The sequence below is a fragment of the Leptodactylus fuscus genome, chromosome 7, assembly GCF_031893055.1.
Source record: "Leptodactylus fuscus isolate aLepFus1 chromosome 7, aLepFus1.hap2, whole genome shotgun sequence".
NCBI lineage: Eukaryota > Metazoa > Chordata > Amphibia > Anura > Leptodactylidae > Leptodactylus > Leptodactylus fuscus.
Window position 1 is genome coordinate 18,673,399 of NC_134271.1, and position 27,099 is coordinate 18,700,497.

The 27,099-nt window shown below is 43.5% G+C and overlaps 1 protein-coding gene across 1 annotated transcript; it reads right to left on the reverse strand.

The window, feature by feature from the left end:
• Window positions 1-352: 352 nt before the first annotated feature.
• Window positions 353-11,197, reverse strand: E2F8 (E2F transcription factor 8). The gene is made up of 13 exons (XM_075281333.1): window positions 11,072-11,197; window positions 8,432-8,480; window positions 8,125-8,346; window positions 6,803-6,959; window positions 5,455-5,745; window positions 4,230-4,391; window positions 3,952-4,086; window positions 3,176-3,373; window positions 2,801-2,885; window positions 1,894-2,296; window positions 1,340-1,457; window positions 938-1,227; window positions 353-539 (listed from the first exon to the last, which is right to left on the reverse strand). Exons 2-13 carry the CDS (start codon window positions 8,447-8,449, stop codon window positions 369-371), a joined length of 2,250 nt encoding a protein of 749 aa, XP_075137434.1. The 5' UTR covers window positions 8,450-8,480; window positions 11,072-11,197; the 3' UTR covers window positions 353-368.
• Between the last annotated feature and the right edge of the window lie 15,902 nt (window positions 11,198-27,099).

Consider the following 27,099-nt stretch of genomic DNA (forward strand, 5'->3'; position numbering starts at 1 on the left):
TGCCTAGTGACTACCAGTCCGTTATGGGTCTTGGCAGTGTCTAGCACCACTTATATAACCTATGAACCCCCCTCCCCAAACTAGGATCAATGGTGAAACACAATAGATGCTGGTGCCCTCTTGTGGCACAATCCCAGATCTAAGAGTTTATTAAGGCCTGGGTCAGAGGCTTGAGTGCAGAGACTCCCCCAGTTATAGGGGACAGAATATTCCAACTTTTGATGTATGGAGATGATCTATATAGACCCTTGTAAGGCAGGGGCATTATAGACCTCTATGAAGATGACGGATAGGTGCGGACCTCATGATTTTGGAACCTGTGACCAACGCTGGTAAACAAAACATCAGGGTGATGTGCGTCCTGTCGATTATTCCTCTCCACCGACATCAAGCTTCCGCTGCGATACAAGGACGGTTCCCTGAGAAGCTCCCGTACAAGTAGAAGAACCCAAAGGAGAAGATGTCAAACCTCCAGGGGTGCGGAAGAAGCTGTCCTTCAGGGGTTGGCATCCTTTTGGTGTAAGGGGGACACCAGGCTGCTGGAAGATAAGAATAAGGCAACGTCAGATCCAAGACAAAGCAGCACAATGGAAGTAGGAGAGGAGGGGGCTCCAAGCGCTGAACACCCTTCCACCAGGGTAGATTACAGAATACAATCCAAAGCAATCTATCTAAGAAACATTTATGGGTAAAAAAAATTCTCAATATCAATAGACACCACTAGATGGAGCTCATGCACAATGTTTTATTATTGAGTACACAGTATAATCTGTATGCACTGAGCTCCCCCTAGTGGTGGCTGTGTGTAGGCAGCATTTTATATTACATGTCTAGGCAATAACTTGTTGAAATGAGAATTCCCCTTTAAGATTAATGTCCAATTTGAACAATCATTTTCTGATCCAGAGCACCAAACCCACTGCATAGACTCACATACCTGCTGCAGAGCATACAACGTGAAGGGCTGCCCGTGATAAGGAATGGGCGACAAGTGTTTAAAATTTAACACTTTAGCCGCCTGCAGATCGTCTGAGGGTTTCCCATTTCGAGGAGATATAGTAACAGACTGGGCACTGCCACAAGGGGGCGATATCAGGTCTTTGTTTTGCAGAGTGAAGTTGAATATTCCAGGACTGGGGCTCTGAGTGGACGTGCCAGGGGTAGATATTGATGGCTGGGCCGCCTGACTTACACATGGCGAAAACATTACTTTCAATGGAAAGACACCTACAGAAGATAATGTTGAGAAGAGGCGGTAAGGCCGGGTGGTGCAAGCATGCTGGGAGTTGTAGTTTCACAATAATAACATATGAAACTGATCCATTTCTAAATTTGTTACCTGTAATAGGAGACGTGAGGATTTTAGGATCAGCGGTGGAAGTGGCTTGATCTTTCCCAGGATCATTGCTCATAGGTGCCAGCTGTACTGGGATTAGATACCCAGAATGAACCAACCTCTGCAAGAAGAAGCAAAGACAAAAGCATTGTCAGGACAAGGATCTTGAGGTCTGAAAATATCTGCAAGAAAGCAACGACTATCCTATAAGCAGACACCATACCAAACCTATATACAGGACAAACTGACTATCCTGTATGCAGTAGCCATCCCTGACCTATAGACAGAACACACAGCCAATGCTATATGTAGTCGCCATACTATAGACTATTCTGTAAGTAGTATAGACACAATGTAGCAACAAAGTAAATATTGGTGCAAAACCAAATGGTTACAATGTATCTGAAAACTGCTCCCTCTAGTGGTGGCTGCAGGTACACAGGATTTTATCATTTCCTCCTACAGGCATTGGAGCTCTGCAGCAAAATATTTGAAGGTGAAATGTGTAGCTCATCCTTCCCCAATATCACAAGCCTGCAAGATGATAAGATACCAACCTCAGACATCTCATCCTGCTGGGAACCTTTAAGCCTCTTGTTGCTGCCGCTCTCTTGCTCTGAGAATTTTCTAGAACATTTCTCCTGCACCGGCTCATTCTCGGCAGGTCGATCCCCCGGTAAGATCTTCCTGTCACCTTGTAAAACTTTCTTCTCTCCTTGAGGGGCTTCCAGCACATTCTTACTAGCACATAGGACAGGATGAGCCTGAACAGCAGGATGCGGAGACTGCATATAGACGGCATAGGGGGCGGGCGAATTGGGGTGAGGTTGGACAAATGGTAAAGCTTGGAATAGAACCGGGCTGAAAGACGGGGATTGCTGACTCTGGGGCTTTATGACCACCTTGGCGTTTCCGTTGACGGCACCTCTGGGCACTTTGAGTTTCACTTTCTTTAAGTCTCTATAAGATGAGGCAAAAATACATTAAGTATCACAAAAGGAGATAAGGGAACTCATTGTTAAAACAATCTCAGGACCCCCCCCACCATGTAAATTATTTGTGGCCCTGCATTTGCCATCCTTCAAGGAACATGGAGCATTTAGGGGAACTTGTAGGCTGCTGTTATACTGATCCAAAATGGTCCCAGCGGTTGGACACTTATCTCCTCTATCCTGTGGGGTCTCCGCTATGTCAGCAGTCTTAAAGGGGTTGTATCAAAACTGATAAAAGCTAAGTGTCTGGTTCACATTGATCAAGAGATGGAGGGTCCCATGTTCCTCATTTGAATGGGAGCAATGACCGTGTGGGTGCTGGCTCTCCAAAAAGGTCTATGGGACTGAATCATAGCAGGGCACTGAATTAACACCTTGCAACCATGACCACTGACTCTTTCACTGTCCCCAATCTGATGCCATTAGCCATAGACTTTATCTTTATACCGGTCTACACGTAGATTTCACCTACTTGGCCTGATCGAGCTGCTCCTTGCAGATCGCCGCCAGCTGAGCCATCTTACTAGGGACAGACGTGACGCCAACGCAGGAATCTCCTTCAAATACAAAAATAATAAAAAAGGGATTAATATAAGATTTAGCCAAACAGGATTGATAGGAGGAGAAGGTGGAGACCCCCCACTGCCCCCTCTTCAGACAAGTCTATACGTAGTCAATGGGTTTCCATTACATACAGCGAAGCAAAGTCTCTCCGGTTGTTGTGAAACTACAACTCCCAGCATATCTTTGGTCTCAGAACCTACTGGCAGTTGTTATTTCACATCAGACAAGTTCCCAAAAGTCCCACTAGCTGATCCCCCTCCCATCATCAGAGGCAGACCCTTACCGCTCTTTACTGGACTGCTGGGGGCCGAGTTGATTTTCCTCCGGTCATTTTCAATACTCTTCGCCAGCTTTATAAGGGACTGGTGCCGGGTAAAGCTTTGCTTTCCACGAGTGGAAAATAGATTCTTGGCGCAATTCTCTTTGGGAGAACGAAGGTCCAGAGCAATGGAGGCGTGTAATGTGGAGGTGGGGGAGGACTCTGTAAGGGAAAAGCAGAAAGAGGTGAGTAACTCAATGCTCAAGGGTCAAACATGCACGTGCAGAATCTGTGCTTACTGTCTAATAGATCTGCATGTTTCGTATTGACACCGAGTGGAAACCACGCACACCCCATTATAGTCTATGGGGTCCGCGGATTTCCTTAGGTAGTGCATATAGGTTTCCATTCAGGGGTCACCAAGCACACTCCCGAACACTGATGTGAATCGGGCCTAACAAATGATCATCTGGGCTGGATACAATTGTTATCAACAGTAACAAGTATGTGGTCAATATGGATTTGTATGGAATAGCAAGTGAATGGAGCAGTACTATGCCTGCATGGCCGCTTCTCCGTTCACTTTTTTGGGGCCCCTTTATGAGTCCCAGTGATCGGACCCCCAACCAAACAGACATTTACCCCCTCACCTGTAGATAGGGGATAAGTCTTGCAAGTAGGACGACCCCTTTATGTAATATTAAATACGAATAAAGAACTTATTTTATCACCTACAGAGACCTTCTACACGACACTACACAATACCACAATACGTTCATGTCAGATTACAGATATCCCACCTTGCTGCTCTGACGTTTGCGGCCCGGTCCACTGGAACGCTGGTTTGCGGCCTCTCTCCTCCGTTACGTGGACCTTCTTTATGAGGTTCAGGCTGCTCAGTACATTCGCTATGTCGTATAAACGTCTTATTTTAGCTAAGGAGACAAAATTAAGAAAATTTCTAGCGTTTGTCCCAACTTATCCACATAATGTGCAATTCTGCTGAATAGGAAGGCTCTGTACCAGTAATATACACGTATGTATGGACCGTAAATATGGCGGTCAGAGCGACACTTACTTTTGAACTTGCTTTTATCTAAATCTTCCAGTTGATCTTCTCCAATTAAGATTTTGGCAGCGATGTCCAGGCTGACGATCTGCGGCGAGGATACGAGGAAAAGCATGACGAACCGCTGACTCATGACTCGCAACGACTTCTCTTTCCTGCTGTTGACTGAAGCTGGAAAATAAGGATCGTGTCAAGACCCTCAATGCCGAATGTCCACTCCAAAACTATGCACGAAACAAAGGACAGCGCCACCATCAGGGCCGGCTTATCGTCAGATCTGCATTAATGCTATGTAAATGAAATTTGCAATATGGAAACCCGATATGTGAACACGCCCATAGGATCTGTGCCCCTGAAGATTATCTACAATGGAGATATCTGTGGTGAATGCTCTGCCGTGAGTAGCTCCACATTGTACATCTACAATGTACATTTTTTCCCCATCAGTATGTCTTTGGAATATGGGATGGAAATCCATGCAAACACGTGGAGAACATACAAACTCCATGCAGATTGTTTTTTTTGCCCTTGGCGGGATTTGAACACCAGGACTCCAGCGCTGCAGTGCTAACCACTGAGCCACCGTGTGGCCCCCTGAGTAATAAAATTTCTGAACAGGGTCTAAAGGGAGTATTTGAGAGTTAAATACTGATGACTAGAGATGAGCGAGTACTGTTCGGATCAGCCGATCCGAACAGCACACACCATAGAAATGAATGGATGCACCTGGTACTTCCGATTTGACGGCGGCCGGCCGCTAACCCCCACGCGTGCCGGCTACGTCCATTCATTTCTATGCGAGCGTGCTGTTCAGATCGGCTGATCCGAACAGTACTTGCTCATCTCTACTGATGACCTATCCTTAATACAGGTCATCAAAACCGATACCCCTTCACATCAGCTGAATAAAGTGAATTTATAGGCCAATGACATTCATCGGTCACAATGAATTTGCAGCTCAGTCCCATTCAAGTGAATGAGGCTAAGATGCAATACCAAGCATGGCCACTAAACAAAGCGAGGCGCTGTGCTTAATGTTCAGTAAAGAGGCCACAGTACTTTCCCAAGCGCTGCAGTCTCTTCAGGATGGCACCGCAGATTTGGTACTGATGACATTGTATCAGACTACCAGCCAGGATTTCATGGTGCCGCCGTCTTTGACTGACCCCAAAAACATAAGAATGGAGGCAGCTCTGACCAATGCAGCACCGCCAGGGTTTATATATATTATTACCTGCTCTAAACTCCAGTCCGGGCAACTCCACAAAGCTGACCTCCACCTGCTTCACTATGGACTTCTGGATCAATGAATCGTCCTGTAGATCCGTCTCCTCCTGCTCGCGTTTTTTAAGGTGCTGGATCTGTTCGGCATATTTATTCTCCTCCCCAACTTTTTTCAGCACCTCGAAGGTTTTCTGCAGGTTTTTGCGCCCGTACCAGATGTATTTGTTCTTGGCCAGCCGGCTGACCATGTGCAGGCTCTCTAACACATTGACAATGTCGTATATCCGTCTACGCTCCACACCTAAGAAGCAAGGAGAAAGCAGTGATTATATGCATGTTAAAGGGGTATTCTGGACATAACACGTCATCTTCTATACACAGGTAACTGATCGCTAGTAGATACGAATCATGAGAACAGGGGTCCTAAGGCTGCAAACACATGACCCGGCTGCCACGTGCAGTTTGAGCATTGCCCGTTCCCAACGACAGGTCTTTGAAGATTACATTATTTACCCTTAAAATCGTGCAGGTATCAGTCATCGCTCCTACCTGCACCAGTGCAAGACTAAAGGTGTGAACAGAACACAAGCACCACCTAGTGGCCTGAGTGTGTATAGCATCCTGGTCATCACATTACTTGTGGAATTTCTCACTTGCAAGGGAGATCATATAGCAAACACTGGGTCAGCATTTCCTCTATGAAGCTCAGGTTTCTCCACAATGAAAAGAACTGACTTTCTGAGGGGTAACTTACAATGTATGCAAAGCAGGCCCCTCCATTTTGCATTTTTCATACATTTTAGCATATAACTATAATTTGCATGTAAATGGTCACTTGCATGTGATTTTTTTTGCAACCATAGCATTCTACTAAAATGTCACACCATCATATTTTCAGGAAATATTGCAATATGATTTTAATCTCCAAAAAAACTGCATGAAAAATACAGTAGAATGTGAGGTCTGACTATATTAGGGTAAAGAGTACAAGATAAAATGAGGGTTCAACTGCTGAAATCCTGGGAAAAAGGGATGTTTTACCCCATTGTGTGTATATAGCAGGGACTGTGTCTACCGCCGCTCAAAGTACAGCATTCAGTAGGGGTGGAAGACCTATACCAAGCATAGCCCTTTACATGAAAATGACATACAATAAAAGGTATAATTTTGGGCAAGATCACACTCTAAGACACCATATAAAATATAACATCACTAGTGTACCCACTAGGTTCCATTTATTGGTATGTAATAGACACACCAGGGATTGGTTACAACTCCCATGTTATATTATAACTATCCCCATCCCCCCCCCAAAAAAAAAATAAAAAAAAAAATCCCCAATCCTAGTGGTCACTCACTAAGCTCTCCCGCAACTTCGTCCAAGCAGATACTGTTGTTCACCGCAGAATTCGGGTAATCTGGGTACCGTTTGAGAAATTTGTGGCACAGCAACCCCAAACTCTTCTCCTTGCGACTCGGTATCGTCTTTTCAAGCTCATCTCCGGAAAACTGTTCCTGGAGAGAGAGAGGGAAAAAAAAATTGTTAAGTTAGACCACCATAGAAAAATAAGCCAATAAATACATTTTTAGTAACTGTGTCCTATCACCCCTCCCATCTTTTCATCTCCATAAGTTGTCAGGAGGATCCCAGGATCCATGGTGTGATGTTTGCTGATGGAGGAATCTACAAGTGACTCATTTGACAAGGACGTGACTGTAGTCACACGTCCTGCAGTAAGTGGCTGAGATGGTGTCAATGGACGGGTGCAGGTGGTCTCGGCAGGGGGTAAACAGACCCTGCAGCTGCACACAGTAGGATTACACCAGGAACGTGTAACAACAGCCCCATAAATCCATTATAGAGTGTCTGTACAAAGTCAAGTTTTGCTTAGGCACCCGGACGGTATATCTACACCAATACATTACTGTACATGTATTTCCAATACTTTGTTTCGTCAATAAGGCCCAGTTCACATCTGCGTTCAGTATTCCATTTAGGTAGTCCACATGGGGACCCCTGAACAGAATACCAAACGCATTGACAAGCGGTGAGCTTATGAAAGAATACGGACCCCATAGCATAGACTATAATGGGGGCCGTATGTTTTCCACACGAAAATGTGGAGACAAAAGCACTTCATAAACTACTTTCCTCTCCGCATGGCTCGTACGGACACAATGCAGAAAACACACATACCCCATTATAGTCTATGGGTCTGTGTGCTTCATAAGCTCACCGCTTGTCAATGCGTTCCCAAGCGGACTCCCCAAACGGAATATCGAATGCAGATGTGAACCAGGCCTAACTTGCAGAAAGTCTAAAGCAAGCAGAGCTGCAGTGTACAGCATGAAGGAAGGATCGAAATGAAGCCTAGCCTCAGATAAGACAAGCGGAGTGGCACTGATGGTCACTATGCTCCAATTGAGAACTGTAGTGTATAGCTTGGGGGATACATAATTCTGATGAGAATCAAGGTAGATTTCAGACTACCTCAGACTATATATATCCCAGATCCTAACTGTACAGTGTAAAGTATGGAGGACACAAAACCGCCAAACCCCTAGATGAAGCTAAAGTTACATTTCAGATGACAAGGTACCAATTCTAGATGTGCACTGTAAAACATGGGGGACACAGGAGGTCCTGCTGATGCCCCTTGGATTTTCAGGCTTCTCTTACCTCCAGGATCTCACGCTCCCTGTTCCTGATCTCTGGACTCGCCGCACTGATGAGCATTTTTAAGTTTGCGGTGGGCGTCCAGGGGTCGCTATTATTTTCACAAGGTTTGGTCGGGGTCTGTAAATTAGCAGCTACACATTGTATTTCCGATAATACCATAGATGACAAGGGCTTCGATGGAGATCGGGGCATCCGTATGTTTACCGGACAGGCGGCATTCTCCTAAAATGAGCAGAAGTAAGGTGTCAAGTGATTATCAGGTGATTATAGGTTATATATACTATATACAGTGTCAGTCTCTACAAACCTTCTCGTTGTCCGCCATATTGAGTGCAATGAGTTGTCTCACACGAGTCCTGCAATAGAAAAATAGAGGAAATGATTGCATTGAAAATACGTAAGACTGTAAGGATGAGGTCACACATTGCAGAAAGGCATGCTGGGAGTTGTAGTTCACATGATCATTAGGGTAAAAGTTACCTAACATGACTTACAGGGACAAATACAAGGATTTTTACCCTAGTTATACTGGTCTTTGAGCACTTTTGCGCAGTATTGGCGGTCTGACCCCACTTACATAATCCATTAGTGATTACACATTTATTTTACTACCAATAATTGTCATTTTCCCCTATTATTACCTGAACTGATCCCTCTACGAACCATCAACACAATAAAATAGTAACATTTTGGTGGATTAATACGTCCTGAGTACCCAGAAACCACCAGGATGTCTGACCCCATCTAATATAAGGCTATAATGTACGAGTAGCCCTTATTACAGGCACTGCAGCGTCAACCAAACATGAAAACAACTCTGAGACATTCAAACCCTGCAGACTCAGCGTCCCGCCCACAAGAACTTCTAAACGAATCAGTGAGCGCTCTGGGGGTAGAGGGGCGTGTCCACAAACCGGAAGAGACGTTGAAACTTCTCAGGATTTCACAACTTTAAAAAATTGGCGCCGGAAATAGAGCGGGAACCGGAGCCGGGGCTGAGGGGAGCACGGACACCGGGGAGCCGCTGTACAGCCGCCGGAAGAACTATAGATGTCGGGATCTGACTCCTATGGCTGTAGGACCCGGGGCAGCTGCCTATGGATACAGCGGAGCTCATGCGGCTATGAAACTACAACTCCCAGCATGCTGCCGGATACTGACCTCTGCCCTATACACAAGCTACAGTGTATATAGTGGGCTCAGAGCAGCTGTTACCTGTGTATACACCTTATATACTGACCCCACCTGGTGGCGACACTGGACAGCTGGATATACATAACACAGATCTGTGATACATACACATATATGGACACACACTAATATATATATATATATATATTAGACACAGTCACCTACAGGACTGTGAACCCACGTGTATAAGATATTACATATATATATATATATATATATATATATATATATATATATATATATATATATATATATATCCTATGGTGAGGTCAGTGTATATGTTCTTACCCTCTGTACTTCAGCAGATAAGTGATCACTATGTAAATATACAGATTATGGGGTCCAGTGTCCGCTGAGGGTGATCAGTATATAAACTATATACTGGTCTCACACAGTACCTAGATAGCTACTGTCCCTTACATATTATAGATCTATATACTTGCCCCACCATCTGTATGACTGATCATTATGGGTGAACTCACCCAGTACCCAGATATCTACATCTATCCCCCTTACATATTTACTGGCCTCGACATCTGTCCCTATAAGTGATTGCTGTGTAATATTATCTATCTATCTATCACACAGGGTCAGTGTACAATATACAATGGATGGCCTCACCCAGTACACAGTATATATCTATACTGACCCCACCCTCTGCCCGTGTCCAGATGATTCCTATGGGGGGGGTCTGACGTCCTCTTCTTAAAGTCAGTATATAATATACACACACCCTGGCCTCACTCATATCTTCTGCCCCTTACACCTCTATATTGATCTTGTTCAGAGAATGGATCACTATGTGAATATACATATGTATAGGATACAGGGGGATGCAGTACCCAGATATCTACAGCCCCTCACAGATTATCTACCTATACTGACCTCACTATGTATGTATGCAGGCGATCAGGTTAGTATATAATATGTACAGGATTGCCTCATCCAGAACCCTTATATTTACTGCCCCTTACACAGTATATATTTATACAGGTTTCACCCTCTGTCCTTGTCCAGATAAGTGATCACTATGTAAACATACATATATACAGGCTGTATACTAATATATATATATTAACCTCTACCTGTACAAACTAAGGGAGCAGGATTGGTGCCCTGGGTGAGGTCAATGTGTAATATATACACACTGGTCATACCCATAGTGAGCAGTGCCAAGCTCAGATCTGTATATACACTGGATGAGGACAGTATATACTATCTGGTCTCCGCCAGAGTGGACAGTGCAAGTATATGTATACACAGCACAGTGATCAGGGTATACTTCTGAAAGTGCCAGGCTGAAATATGTATACAGGGCCCTGGGTGAGGTCAGTACATGATATATATACACACAGTATAGGGATCAGGGTATAGAGCTGGCAGTACCTGGGGCAGAGCTATATACAGGGCCCTGGGTGAGGTCAGTACATGATATATATAGACAGTATAGGGAACAGGGTATACAGCTGGCAGTACCTGGGGCAGAGCTATATATAGGGCCCTGGGTGAGGTCAGTACATGATGTATATACACGCAGCCCTGTGATCATGGTATACAGCCCGCCTGTACCAGGGTCAGATGTGTATACCGGCCCTGGGCGAGGTCAGTATATGCGGTATATATACACAACCCACTTATTAGAGTCAGATCTGTATACAGGTCAGTACATGCTGTATATATATACAGCCCGCCTGTACTGGGGTCAGATCTGGATGAGGTCCAGTGCTCGGGGTATACTCCGGGCGGTGGCACTCACCTCTCCCCGCTGATCCTAGGCTATTTTCGGCATACCGGGCGGGCTCGGTCCCAGGCTGCAGGTTCTCTCGTTGTCGGGGGATTCTCCGGTAATGTCGGGTGTCAGGATCAGATTCCGAGTTTCGGGCGCCAAACAGCAGATACTTTGTTTCAATTTGCCACCTTATCAGCCAGAGCGGGAGCGAACCAATCAGAGAGCGGCGACTCATCCAAGCCGACCAATCAGAAGGCGTGAAGCCAGGAGAGGCGGGGCGCGGGAATCTTGCAGTCCTGTGACCTATGTGTGTACTTTGCACTTATGTGTAGTATAAGCGTAACCAGTACCGGCAGCCGATGGCGGGGAACTACAAAGCCCAGCGAGCTGGATGGCAGGTTGTGGAGCAAAATTATTTCCCTGATCATTGATTCACCATAGTTAGGAATGAGACCCCAAATAGATGACCTAGTAAGAGGCTACTCTAAGCGCAGGTTCACATGTTGCCAAATACTGCACCAACATGCTCAGTGCAGTTTTTAAGTGGATTATTAAGGATGAGTTCACATTTAGCTATGGCACCGCCAGAAAACACACTGACATGTTTTATTATTGCAAATGGGTCCAAGTTTTCATACTGATTGCAATGGCCATGTGGTTTTTACATCACCTCAGTGACGTCAGGCCATTAGTCACATGACCTTTTTGCAGCTCAGTGAATGGGACTGAGCTGCAATTCCATGTCCAGCCACTATATAACATGCGGCGCTGTGCCTGATATTTAATAAAGCAGCTACAGTACTGACCAGCAGGGGTCCCTAGTGTCAGACAGCCATCAATCTGATAGGGATGACCTAAAGATAGGTCATCAGTAGTCTTAGAAAATCCCTAAGGCTAAGTCCTAACGTAGTGGAAATAGCACTGCTTGGTTAATCTAATCTACACAAAAAAAAAAAAAATATTCGGTAAAAAGCAGAGAAAAATGCAGAATATAGAAAAATTGCAATTTTATAACTGTGATTTGCTACATGGGGCCTTAGCCTGAAGGTGTTTTCTGGACCCCATAGCATTAACGATGCGACTTGCAAAAAAACGTGGCAATTTTCCGTACCTGCAAAGTTGAAATGCTGCGTGTTAAAAAATACTTGGTGTTTTCTGTATACGTATAATAGAGGGCAGACTTTCCGTCAAAAGTGCTGCAGGAAAACCAGCAATGTGTTTCCACCGTTTTTGGCTGCTTGCTACATTAGACCTTTGGTGGGTTTTTTTATATTGATGACTTACTAATGCACAGGATTGGTCATCAGTATCCCATATTTGGGGGTAACACCTGCGCCCCGCACCGATCCAGCTGATCAAGCAATGAGAAGCAGTCTCAAATTCCTCACCGTGTGAACATACCCTAAATTGGCCAAAATACACAACTCTCCTGCGGATCAATAGAACTATATTCACATCAGGGCCCATACATCACTAGAGTACAACCTGTACCATATGACCTGTATACCCTTGTGTGCAAGCAGAGATATGGCTATGTACACACACTGTCTACTGTTACTGCTAAGTGACCACATAACGTGTAACGCTCCCTCTTGGGCAACATTCACATTACACAACCCCTTCAGATGGTAGAGGAAATGTATGCAGCGGCGACAGGTGGCATCAAGTTATCTGCTGTGTTTCTGCATCAACAATGTGGGGTCAGGGTTGCGGCATCCTGCTGTGGTGAGACATGTCCTCATATGGCCAGTATGGGGAACGTCCTGATGTCAATTAGTCAAAACACATACAGGCGATTTATTTGTTATATCACTCGAGAGAGGAAAGAAACTTCTTGCTGTCAGTGAATAGAGACATTCTTCTTTATACTGGTTAGGTTCTCACCTACATCCGGTCTTTGCCTGGGGATTCTGTTCCCGTTCCGCTTTAGAAATCCAGAGAGAAAAGTCCTGCAAGCAATGCTTTTCTCTCCGCATTTTCTGCCTTTTTTGGGCAGAAACCTGGCAGACCCTATGATAGTCTATGGCAGGGGTAGGGAACCTTCGGCTCTCCAGCTGCTGTGAAACTACAACTCCCATCATGCTCCATTCACTTCCGTGGGAGTTCCAAGAACAGCAGAGAATGCTGGGAATTGTAGTTTTGCAACATCTGGAGAGCCGTACGTTCCCTACCCCTGGTCTATGGGGCTGCGGGTTTTTGAAGGTAACCGCTTTTTTAAGTGGATTAGGTTTCCGTTCAGGGAGTCCCCAAATGCGGATGTGAACCAAGCGTCAGATAGCTGGCCAGCTATTGGCCGACATTGATCTATTGTGTACTAGTCCTGGTTGTTTGGACAGTAGACTGATACATTTACCTGCAGTGATACATTGTAATGTGGTTAGCTGACACAGGATTGCATACAATTGTAACAAACACTCAGCTATTAAGGTTTTCTTTCTCTGGATATGAATAACAATGTTCCCATGCACTGGCTGCAAACAGAGATCTTCAAAATATTGAGTAATTAAAGGGGTTGTCCAAGATATTTTAGTACTGCACCAGGAGGCTGGGAAAGGTGAAACCAAAAAATAAACCAGGTGTCTGCTGCTGTCTAGCCCAATAGGGCCCAAGGGCTTGTTCTAATGGAAGTCTTCGCCGCACATGACCGCCAAGGCCAATCAGTGGGCTCATCGGACACAGTAAAGGACCTTGCATGTCACTCACATACGTCACTGTGACTTCCCAGGTCCTTTCCTGAGCCCACTGATTGGCTTCAGCAGTCATGTGCAGTGAGGACTTCCTCTGGAACAAGCCCCCAGCCCCCCTGAAGTGGATAGTGACAGCCTCCTGACTCTGACTGTTAAAATATCCGGGGCAACCCATTCAAATCATAGAGGAGGAAACGTACTAAGATTACTAAGTCATCATGGTTGTAAATGTAGGGTATCTTTGGTGCACTGCTCTTTCTTGCTCCACAGATGGGACACACTGTTCATTCTGCATCTGGCTTGCCACTTTTTGCAAAGCTGGGTGGAGTAGGACAGGCTGGGGCAAGGATGCCTTGGCAGTAGAAATTCACTGAAGGCATGAGTTATACCCGAAAACTACACCAGTTCCTGCCTGGCATAGATTTCAATTTTTGTACATGAGATTGGCACAACGGCCTCTTAAATATTCATATGCCAATCGGGACATGATTAAGATCAGTATACAGAATGCCAGTCATAATAAATTCCCCCTCTTATCTAAAAAAGTTATACAACTTTTCACTATGCAATAATTTAAGTCTAACTTTTTTGGGGGGCTTCTTTGTTGGGGGATGTGGTGGATATTTTTGTAATATACTTTATTAACCTATCTAACTTCTTTTGAATAGAAAACAGACTGTTTTATATAACCTAGAAAAATGGTTCCGGTATCACAAGAAAGCTGATATTCTAGCTGGAAGAAAAACGGAGATATCACTAGTTAAAAACACAGAAGGGAATGTAATTTTATGTGTAGCATGAACTGCTGCATACAAAGCTGAAATTCCCAACTCTGTTTTTAACTATTTATATAGGTTACGCTATAGCCAGAGCTGCCATCTCAGCTTTCATTTGGTACCAGAACCATTTTTCTATGTTGTATAAAACCGGAGATGTCGCCATTTGAAGTGACGCAGCACTATATTCTGACAATACAGATGTGTACAGTTTTCTTAGTAACAGCAGCTAGAGGGTTTCTAGGGAGAATTTTAGAGCCTGTTTTCTATTAATAATAATAAAATGATACATTTTATTGATATAGCGCCAACATATTCCGCAGCGCTGTACAATTTGTAGGGTTCAAATACAGACAGAAAGATACATTACAAAGAAAGTCATTTCACACACTGGGACTGAGGGCCCTGCTCGCAAGAGCTTACAATCTATGAGGTAGAGGGGGTGACACAAGAGGTAGCAGGGGCGGTATTGCTTATACAGAGGTCAGATAATTTTGTAACAGAGGTGACTGTCATTACACAATCATAAAACTCTATGAGCTGTCACTAGTTGTGTCCTTTAACATGTGGATGGAGCTTGGACATATAGAGTTAGCCTGAGATGACATCATATCATGTGGGGTAATGTGGGAGCGGGGACAGAGGAGGGTTAAATTTTGGGGATTCTAATTATAGTATGGAAGGGTTTACATTAGGAATTGTGATAGGCCTGTCTGATAAGATTCAAGTTTAACTATGTCAAAAAAGACAGAAGCATCTCAATATATATATAAAAATATAACTATTAAATGGTACTCAAATGATAAACATTAAATACAAAAAACAGGGGATAGTTGCTTCAAAGATACAACGGATGGTAGCAGTAATAAATGACTCATAAGTCCAGGGTCAGTATGCTGTATGTGTTGTGGAGAAATCACATAGGTCTACAATGTTGTTTGTAATACAAAGAGTGTGTACCAAAGCAGGTCTCACACAAAGCAATAGTAATCAGCAAGGAGACATAATAAAGAAAACACTCTGTAGAGATTTACACAACAGACCCTAGGACCATAATAATAATGTAGATACCTACCACCCGTGTACGCGCCCTGACGCGCGTTTCAAACTTAACCCCGTTAAAAGAAAGTTAGATAGGTTAATTACGTATATTATATTATGTTCATTAATACTGCCTTCCCTCATCATGATGGCAAAAAAAAAAAAAAAAAAAGGTAGTTACATTTAAAGGGTTTTTCCAGGCTTTGAGGTTATATTTTTAGGATAGATCAAATATCAGATTGGTGGTAGTCTGACTACCATTCATTTGAATGGACACAGAGCTGCAGTACAGAGCTGTGTCTGCTTCTGGCTGTCTGCCTGGAAAACCCCTTTAACCCCTTGTAATAGATGGGGGTCCTGAGTGTGAGAGCCCTCCCCCATGATGTTTATTTTCTTGAATAACTCATATAGATTGCGGTTGTCTTAGTAATATTGATGAGGTTGGGGAACTTGAAGCTAAGCATGTTGGGGTGGGGGGATCTGTGTAAATCAGGCAGGGGGAATTACTCCATCAATAAGCTTTTAGAAATACGCAGGGATGGGTTATAGATAGATAGTGGAGCACAGAGCATGATTTCATTGACTCTTAGACCCAGAGAGACACATTTGGCATCTCCACAGATGGGTCCTTGCAGCAATCCAAATAATTGAGAGGGGGATCCAAACAGGAGCGAGCCCTCTCATCATCTGCACATGTAATCCTATCCGCCACAGCGCTGGAATCCAGGAAATAAAGTGAAGTAATGTCCATAGGGGTGAGAAGAAGCTCCGCAGTGATAAGGATGGGTGTCCCTCAGGGTTACTCTACCCCTCTCCAAATGGTCTCATCAAATAGATTGGAGGTGGCGCAGGGGTCCAAAGTCCCAGAGAGGAAGTATTCATTATTAATGGAGCACACTACTGCCTACGTCCACATCTGATGGATTTCTGCTGCTCTGCTCCTGACTCTGTAATGTGGATGTTATCACACAGTAAAAATCCTTCATGGCTATACTTTTCTTGGTCATCCTTACTTGCCATGTTTGTTCTAGGAAAGCGGTGTGACAAATAGAGTAGCAGAGGTTGCATCATGGTGCCATAAGAAATGTCAATCAGATTTGTAGCCATGAGGTAAGGGGAGGGAAGATATGGCACACATGGATGTGCCCTTCAGGGTTGTGGCAAAGTGGTGTGGCAACCAGATCGATGTAGTCATATTTGTCACTCAGCTGCAGATACAACTAAGCACAGGGATAGTTCCTATGCTCTAATGCTAAATCTACAGCCAGAAACCCCTTACTGCTGCTATCACATGATTCTCTTAAAGGGGCTTTACACCAATACAACTTCCATATTGACTTGCAGTTGCATACCAGTAGGGGTCAAACCCACTGGGACCCCCATAATTAGAAGAAGCAGGGTGCTTTGCACTCTAATGTGAATGGGCAGATATGCTGCCTCTTCATTGATTTGTATGGGACTGCTGAAGACAGTTCAGTGCTATGCAATGAATGAGCAGCAGCGTGTCTGCACAACCACCAGTTCAATCAGATTGGGGTGTAATGTTCCCCCATTCTAAAAATTGTGAGGATCATCAGTTGAACCCCATCAGTCTGCAACTCTCTCTCTCTCTCTATATATATATTGTGGGAGGAAAGGCTCAATGGTAGCAGCAGCAGACCCAGACAGTCAGATCCAGACACAAAAATTCAGGTACAAACAGGTTTTACCATGTACGTTTATTTTGCAAAACAAAAAGTAAGCCTTAACTTCAGGTAAAACAAAAACAGAAATCCTGCCCGTCTGAGCTACTAACTGCACAGCAAATACCCTCATTGTATATGTGGCTTGCTTCAGGCACAGTAACAGTTCAGGCTACACCCCTCCCCATCTCCTCCTCTTTCCCCCAGGAACTGGGGTCTTGTCAACTTTTTATAGGCCTTTAATGAGACCATCTCCCACCTGTGTTTGAAGGCTCCTCCTTTGTAGGTCATGAAGTGGTTAATAGAAAGGCCTTCTCACAGCTGAGGCTTTGTTACAGACCACATGTAAGTGAGGAATCTGGGTGAGATATAGCGACATTCCAAAATTTTACCACTCACTTTCTCACTGCATATATATATATATATATATATATATATATATATATATATATATATATATATATATATTGTATATGTATATATTCATGTATATGAACAACCCACCAGGACTAGATGATTATCTTACTTGTATGGGGAAGGGTCCCACAACTTAGTGAGAGGAGTCTCTCAAGTGTTTAATGTCACTGCAGCGCCACCACAGGACAGATTAAACATTACACAGTGCCATTCAAAACAATGTTGTTGTGATTCAGTACAGGTCCTCCAGAGCAAGAGACATCCACAAACAGCCCCTCTGTTATCTCACAATTCACTTATAGGATATTTTTAATAATTTTTCTGAATCAGACGACTGTCTTGAATACTAATGATTTGCAGATTTTAGCACTTGAAGTTTGGAGAATATTGTGCTGTTCCTAATTTATCAGGTATTCTATTAATATGACCTATATAACCTGCAGAACTAATAAATATTGGATTGTTCCAGGAATTTTAAGTCAGTTCTGAAACAAAGAACAAGCCAGAAAAAAAAAACTATAAAACAGTCAAATTGCATTTTCCATATCTGCTGACTTTATGAAATGATTTCCAGAGACCTAATAAATAATATCTAAAGCCCAAGACAGACCTGTGAGACATCGCTGATCCCGAGAGCCATTAGAAAGACTGAACCTGAAGCATTTTATACATTTCCTTTGTGCTATGAAGATGCCCAGGTTATAGTAGCATGGTCCATATCACTGTATATAAGAAAGTATATCACTTATACCAGCTGTATATATACAGAGAAACCCCAGGTACAGTATATCTAGCTAGATGCACATACAGCATGTAAGTATATACAGGAGATACCCAGGTTATACCTGCATGGTCCATATCACTATATACAAGGATATATATAACTTATACCAGCTGTACATATATAATTATATACAGGAGATATCCAGGTTATACCAGCATGGTCCATATCACTATATACCTATAACTTACTAGCATTTGTGGGTCGTTGGTGGGGGACAATGCGCCTGTGGCCCCCTGCTGCCAACCCCCAAAGTTATCTGTTGCGCCCACTCCTCCCACATGGCACACCGGAAACTCCTCCCTCGTGGGCCACCTCCCGCATGACCTGTAGTTTCCCTGGCCCACTTAAAGATGTCTCGTGCGCCCCCCTCACCCTGTGGGCTCCCTCAAACCTCCCCACCGTGCCCTCCCTGGCCCGCAGCCCCAGACACCCCGCTGACCCCCTAAAACCCTAACCCACACAGCATCCTCCTATGCGCTCCCCAGGCCCCCTAAACGCCTTGCCTACGCCCCTATGGTTGGCCCCCCGGACCTGCACCCTACAGCCCTCTGGTGTACTTACACAGCCGGCACAAGTGATTGACGTGTTGTCCCCTGTAGAGTCAGGCCGCATGCCGGCGGCGCACCATGAGCTGGGAGTATGCGCCATCTTGTAAGGGGCGCAGTGTCTCGACCGCCGATGCCCTTTTCCAGCCCCGCACAGCTAGGCGGCAAGGTAGCATTGCTCCAGAGCTGCGAGCAGCGGCCATTTTGTCCGGTTCACACATCAGCCATTGCCTTGCCCACAAAACGGTGCGAACGTATCAGGCCGTGCAGCTTGTCCATCGGCCCGCCCACAGACTGCTGTGAACTAATCGGTTCAGCCGTTTGGCCGTGATTGAGGAACAAACATCCAAACTACCAAATTTATAATATTAGGAGTATATACCAGCTATACGTATATAATGATATATACAGGATACTCAGGTTATATCAGCTTGACCCATATCAACATATCTTGCACCAGCTGTAAATACAGTCTATAATTACACATATATATATATATATATATATATATATATATATATATATATATATATATATACCGCCATTATGACAATACTTCTAGAATAATCTGGCTATTGACGTTGCAGTGAGACTGAATCTGTAATATGTTTGTCCAAGAAATAGCAGGAACAATATAAAGCGGCTTCTCCTGGACTGAAATCCATTGTGGTATTAGTGAAATATTGTCTTTGAAGCAAATCTTCATTTTCTTTTCCACATCAAAGAACATTCCTGATCATTACTTCCTCGCTCTGCCAATTTTCTATGTCAAGAGGGCCCAGGAGTCTAGTTAGTCTTATAAATTGGGATGTTACAGTTTTCGGCAGTAAATACTTTCCAGTAGAGGAAAACTAAGACTTTAAATGAATCCTCCGCTCAGGTCAAACACTAAGAATGTTCCCTTAGGACACAGGCTGAGAAAATGGACAAACCTCTCTCGCCACACTGTCACATAGGAGCTGCAGGAGGATAAGGGACAGCGAGGAGACACAATGTAACGAAATGTAGGTTGTATGTTAAAGGACTTTAGTTGCCGCATGTAGATGAGATTTGTTTCAATATTAATCACTATACTGCTACTGTACATCACAACGGGTTACCCGCAGACAAGTTAACCCAGTTTGATCGGTTCCCATATGCGCCCTGCCCAAATCTTAGTTGAGATATTCTGTAGATTTCAATAGAAGTGCAAGTGTAGTAGTAGCCCAGGCGAACAAACAATCATTGGGTCAGTGGTCACTATGATCCCGCCCTTCCCCCATGTTTTCATTGTAAAGACACCTTCAAAGAGAACAGACCCACCTGCACCCAGGGCAAGGCTACGGACAATTGAATTTATATTCTAGAGACGCTTTGCTGTGGAAAATAAGAAACATAAAAGCCAGGAGCTGATTGATCGTTTTAGAAAACATGGACGTCTCTCCAGTCAAAGAGTGCCCTATTTAAAGGGGTATTCCCATCTCATTGTTTGGTTTATGCCATTACCTTGTCTGTCCTCTGGGACCCTCACAGATCCTGAAAATTAAGGTAATGCAGCACTGGTGTATTGACACTCCTGTGCCCCAATGCAAAATCTGTAATGGGGTCCTCACTTACCTTGTGCTGTCTATGATATTAGGGTTCTGGGATCTCTCAGATTTCAGGGCCCCTTGGCAATTGCTATCTCTGCACCTTTTATACCTTCACTGCAGGACATTTGGCTGTATAGGGATCTTCAGCAAGGCTCCTTTCACTTCAATAGGGCTATGCAGCATATAAGTGTACAGTGGATGGCGGGGATATCCTTCTTGTACTCAGAATCAGCGGGGTCTCAGAAGTTGGGCTATTCTAATAATATGCCATCACTATATGCTTTGCAGAAAACCTCTAAACCAATCCCTAAATCCACCACACATGTATGGTGAATGGCAGGTCTTGAAACATGGTGCTGGTGCCATGGTTGGTAGGTGCTTGCAATCAGATCTATAAGGTCATTTTGAGGGAGGGGGCTCCTGACAGTGACTGAACAACTTCCCATGATGAAATCATAGGAGCCATTCAGCCAGCAGGGTGGTCCGCTAGGTATGTTTGATCCTAACTGATCAGCTATTGATGACCTATCCTAAGCATAGTTATCAATATGTCACTCTCAGAAAATCCCCTTATACTTGTTCATGCTAACATTAACCCTAAATCAGTAAATTGGCCCCATAATCTATAATGACTATAATTAACCCAGGATACTAATTTCATATATACAAGCAATTGCAAGTACTATCCCTAATGCCCTTGCCAGGCCATTATTCCCGCTGTTTGGCGCTGCCCCCTTGCTGTGTATGTTTTCACCAATTGACAAATTGATAATTCAACCTCAGACAATAATTGTAATGAAAGTAAAGTGCGGCAGCGTTGACTGCGTTCCTGTCATGGCCCTTGATGTTCTCTACATGAATAATCTGGGCTCGAATTATGTTTGGTGCTTTAATTATTTTCCGGGCTAGAATGGGAGGTGAGCGGGTGCCCTCTGGCACAAAAACCATTCAATAAAACTACATCAATGGCTCCTGCATTTAATAGAAACATTGATAGATTCTATGGGGCCAGAAATCAGCGTGTAGGAGAGGGAAACAATTTGCATTAGTGACAGTGTGATTTATGGCGATGTATATTAATGGGAGAATATGTCGCCCTTGTGATTCTGTCGCTATATCATCAAATAGTATTGGCAGAGACCACTGTGGTTTTCAGCCTAGTACAATGATGATTTGCAGGTCGTGTTTTTGGATAATGACTAGTAAGAATGGAATAGTTGCATCTTTTAGGCTGGCAACCTGCGATGTACTAGGTAATGCAGAGATGCAAGTGCTCCGAAATACATTACATAGAAGGGTAATGCAGAAAATGTATAATAGGTCATAATAAATCTATAATGTATAATAAATAGAGAGTGGTGTATAATAGGTAATAATGTCAACTAGGTAATAATAATAAATGTATATATAAAATGAATAATGATGTATAATAGGTAGTAATAAATGTGTGTCTAAAAATAGTGAGAGCCGACTTGCGCATGCGTTTCACTTTGAACCAGCCAGAAGAAGATGGTGAAGATGACGTTCCTGACGAAGATGGAGGTGGCGCTGGAGCGAGTTCTCTCGCAGCATTGGGGCCGCCCCCAATGTTGTCTGAGCACGGAGGACCGCCCCCAATGCTGCGAGAGAACTCATTTGCATACCGTCAAGAACCGGGATTGTTGGTGAACGGGGGCGTGGAGAAGACGACGAAAGGTAGGAGACGAATAGCCTTTCTTAAGGCTATTCCTACGTGGTACCCAGAAAAAAATGACTTTTAATGATAGAATCCCATTAAAGGAAGAATAGTAAAGAATCCCAAAGGGGGGCGTTCACACTACAAAATCCCTGCATGCAGGGTTCCTCTGTCCGCTTGTGAAGTCGGACATCTTCTCTTGCGGACAGGGAAGGACGGGCACGGAGTGCAAAAGAACGCACCCGATGCCCATTCAAGTGAATGACAGGTGTCACGGACACATCTAGTGTCCGCTCCTAGTGTCCGTGACAGATTTTGAGCGGACACTAGGAGCGGACACTACATGTCGGACACCGACGGTAGTGTGAACGCTCCCTTAGTTGCCATTCCTTAAGTCAAACTCATGGCAAGATGATGAGTCTAGATACTGAGACATTTTACCTTCCTTTTGTCTGTTTCCTTCCTTGGCCTTCGTCCTCTCTACATCATTGGCTGTACTCCTCCTGTCTTGACCTCTGCCTGTCTGACTACGACTACTGGCTTTCAATTCTGTGTCATATCCAGTGTATAGTGTCATGTTAGCTATTGCTCATGAAGACCACTCCTGGGGTAGTGACTTGAAAATTCCCCAGCTATGAAGTTCAGATCTTTGTACATGAGGGGATAATTGGCAAATAGTAACAATTATTTAAAAAAAATAAATGATTTTTTTTTTTTAATTTACTAATTTCACAAACAAATGTGCCAAAAATGTACTATTTGGTCATTTTTTTTTTAACCTGCTTGCCACATTCAAGAAAAGTAGGAAGAGCGGGGCGAAGATCAAGGTGGGCCAAGATCTTTTCATGGTCATTGCTAACTAAAAGAACTCTTCTTTCTTTCTCAAGAAACATGACAAGGATGGAGACGCTTATTCTTAGAGATCAGCCTTGAAAATAAACCACGGACACTATTTCTCTCCCCATTTCTAAATGTGTACAAAGTATTCTAACAAACACTTAGGATATATTCAAACATTGCAGATCTTATTGCAGATATTTCTTCAACATAGGTAAAAGCAGAAATGCAGCTTTTTTTTGTTGCAGATTTTGTTGCGGTTTTTTGAGCCAAAGCCAGGAAGGATTGAGCAGGAGGTAGAAGTATAGAAACTTCCTATATATTTCCCATTTCCTTTTGTAGCCATTCTTGGTTTTGGCTCAAAAAACTGCAACAAAATCTGCAACAAAAAAAAGCTGCGTTTCCACAATCCTAAAAGTCAGTTTCTTTCATCCGAAAGGAATTATTTTAGCAAAAAGCACAAGGATTTCTGCAAGGTCAATTCAGATAAATCGGACAATCACAGAGATTCGTGCAGCGAAATCTGCCATGTGTGAATTCCCACTTATCCTCTAATTGCAGTAACTTTACACAGATCATGTGGGTTTAGCCGCGCTCATACTGATCCTGGATTATTTGGACTGTGTTACAGCCGACAATCCTATCCTGGCCGCTGGTCTGAAAGCCCAGACTAGCAGCATCATAGGGATCTGGATGACATTTTTGGCTCCATGTGGCTATATGGTTCATATAACGTTATGGCCGTGTGAATCCAGCCTTACATCTCACTACATACACTCACCGGCCACTTTATGAGGTACACCATGCTAGTAACGGGTTGGACCCCCTTTTGCCTTCAGAACTGCCTGAATTCTTCGTGGCATAGATTCAACAAGGTGCTGGAAGCATTCCTCAGAGATTTTGGTCCATATTGACATGATGGCATCACACAGTTGCCGCAGATTTGTCGGCTGCACATCCATGATGCGAATCTCCCGTTCCACCACATCCCAAAGATGCTCCTCTATTGGATTGAGATCTGGTGACTGTGGAGGCCATTGGAGTACAGTGAACTCATTGTCATGTTCAAGAAACCAGTCTGAGATGATTCCAGCTTTATGACATGGCATTGCATTATCCTGCTGAAAGTAGCCATCAGATGTTGGGTACATTGTGGTCATAAAGGGATGGACATGGTCAGCAACAATACTCAGGTAGGCTTTGGCGTTGCAACGATGCTCAATTGGTACCAAGGGGCCCAAAGAGTGCCAAGAAAATATTCCCCACACCATGACACCACCACCACCAGCCTGAACCGTTACCGATACAAGGCAGGATGGATCCATGCTTTCATGTTGTTGATGCCAAATTCTGACCCTACCATCCGAATGTCGCAGCAGAAATCGAGACTCATCAGACCAGGCAACGTTTTTCCAATCTTCAATTGTCCAATTTCGATGAGCTTGTGCAAATTGTAGCCTCAGTTTCCTGTTCTTAGCTGAAAGGAGTGGCACCCGGTGTGGTCTTCTGCTGCTGTAGCCCATCTGCCTCAAAGTTGGACGTACTGTGCGTTCAGAGATGCTCTTCTGGCTACCTTGGTTGTAACGGGTGGCTATTTGAGTCACTGTTGCCTTTCTATCAGCTCGAACCAGTCTGGCCATTCTCCTCTGACCTCTGGCATCAACAACACATTTCCGCCCACAGAACTGCCGCTCACTGGATGTTTTTTCTTTTTCGGACCATTCTCTGTAAACCCTAGAGATGGTTGTGCGTGAAAATCCCAGTAGATCAGCAGTTTCTGAAATACTCAGACCAGCCCTTCTGGCACCAACAACCATGCCACGTTCAAAGGCACTCAAATCACCTTTCTTCCCCATACTGATGCTCGGTTTGAACTGCAGGAGATTGTCTTGACCATGTCTACATGCCTAAATGCACTGAGTTGCTGCCATGTGATTGGCTGATTAGAAATTAAGTGTTAACGAGCAGTTGGACAGGTCTACCTAATAAAGTGGCCGGTGAGTGTATATTATAGGCAGGTTCAGATCTTGAATAATATTCTATTTTTCTAATATATTTCCATTTTATTTTTATATGTTACTGTACCTAACACAATCCTGTCTCTCCGTAGCCACCACTAGGGGGCACTGACATAGGACAGATTTTAGCTCCTTGTACAGAAATCTTTTTCTTGCCATCTGTCTAGATATCTGCAAGCAGAAAAAAAAAATTACTTTTTAATCTTTTCTTTCAGTAAAGTAATATTTCTAGTGTCTTGAACAACAAGATAAGGCCAATGCCCTTTCTGTGTCACAACTGCGCCCACCAACTAGGGATCTTAGAGCCTCTTCATCTAATATACGAGCTCCTTGTTTGCTTGCAGCGCCGCTCGCTAATCTGAAGTATCAGTTGCCATGGTAACCGTATTACTCTAACCCTCCCGATACATTTATTCTAGTTGTAAAAAAGACCTACAAAACGCGACCTGGTAACACTTTAGATTCGTTATTCTGTTTATCTCAACATTAACCCTTTAAGAACGTGGACAATGATGGCCTTCAGGACTCCATTTTTTTTTTTCGGCACCAATTTTTGGGTACATCTACTTTAGAGTTTAACGGAAACTAATTTGTATCTTGGCTGAAATACAAAAAAAAAAGGACAATTCTGTCAATGTAATTACTTTTGCTTCGTTTTGTAATTTATTTAGCAATGAATATATATATTTTTTAATTTATAATCATCCTTATTTCATATAAGTTTATAGCATTAGTATAAAGTACCAAATATACTCGAGTATAAGCCGAATTTTTAAGCACAGTTTTTGTGCTGAAAAAGCCCTCCTCGGCTTATACTCGAGTCAAGCAAAAAAAAATGTATTTTTTTTTTTGCTGGTGGTCTATGACCAGCCGCAATAGTAATGTATAGAATCTCCCATAAAATAATGAAAAAAAAAGAAGCTTTAAAAAAATATAATAAAAAAATAAAATAAATAAAAGTTCTAAATCCCTCCTTTCCCTAGAATACATATAAAAGTAGAAAATGACTGTGAAACACAAACACATTAGGTATCTCTGGCTGAATATAGGGGATCTGCAGTGCTCCTGTTCCGTCAGGAAGAGGTTAATAGGAGCACTGCAGATCCCCTATATTCATCCAGGCTGAATTCCACGTGGGAGAAAAAAAAAACAGTCCTCAAGCTCGGGGAAGGGGCAGACAGACAACCAAAACACCCCCTCCCCTTCCCCAGCATCTACTGCACCCAAAAACCATTTTAATTTTTGAAATTTTCCCATAGCTGCTGCATTTCCCCCCCTCGGCTTATGCTCGAGTCAATACGTTAAAATTAGGGGGGTCGGCTTATACTCGGGTCGGCTTATACTCGAGTATATACGGTATATGTAATCCATATTTTATTAAAATATGCATTGCATATACACACATTGCAGAAAAAAACTGCAGCATATCAATTATACCTGCAGAAATGCTGATGTTTACTGTAATAGGGGCAGAAATTCTGCAGAGGAAAATTCTGCAAAATTGCAATGTAATACACTGCGGAAAAAAATATGATGCGTTTCCGCCACGTTTTTTTTCTGTAACATTTTTTTTTTGTTGCACTTCACTACGTGGGGCCTTAGCCTTAATGCATATATTACCTAGTGCTGATCTGACAATGTGAATACTCTTCTCCCTACATTTCTGGATTCATTGATGCTATCTGTATGGATGTTGGCGCTACCAGCAGTATCTTCAGTCCCTACGAACACAATGCTGCGAACGCTGTAAATAATTAACTCTAGGGAACATAAAAATAACAGGAATTATTTATCTCAACCTCCAATGTGTCTGGAATACATTATAACCAATCAGCGCAACATTAAAATGCAAAGAGTCTCCAGATTTACAGAGTATTATCATCCATGCAGGATACGTCCGTACAACAACCGCAAGCTTCAGACATCAGCTATATGTGGGATAATTTACCCCCGATCTGTCCAGCACTTACGTATAATGATCTGGACGATTTTCCACTTAGGGACTGATTTCTAACATTTGCA

Bases quoted from the DNA above. Each gene is read 5' to 3' on its own strand.
- E2F8 (XM_075281333.1), bottom strand. The intron at 4,392-5,454 runs GTAATAATATAT...CTTATTTTCCAG, and splicing joins CGGACTGGAGTTTAGAGCAG to CTTCAGTCAACAGCAGGAAA. The intron at 2,297-2,800 runs GTAGGTGAAATC...CTCATCTTATAG, and splicing joins GAGCAGCTCGATCAGGCCAA to AGACTTAAAGAAAGTGAAAC.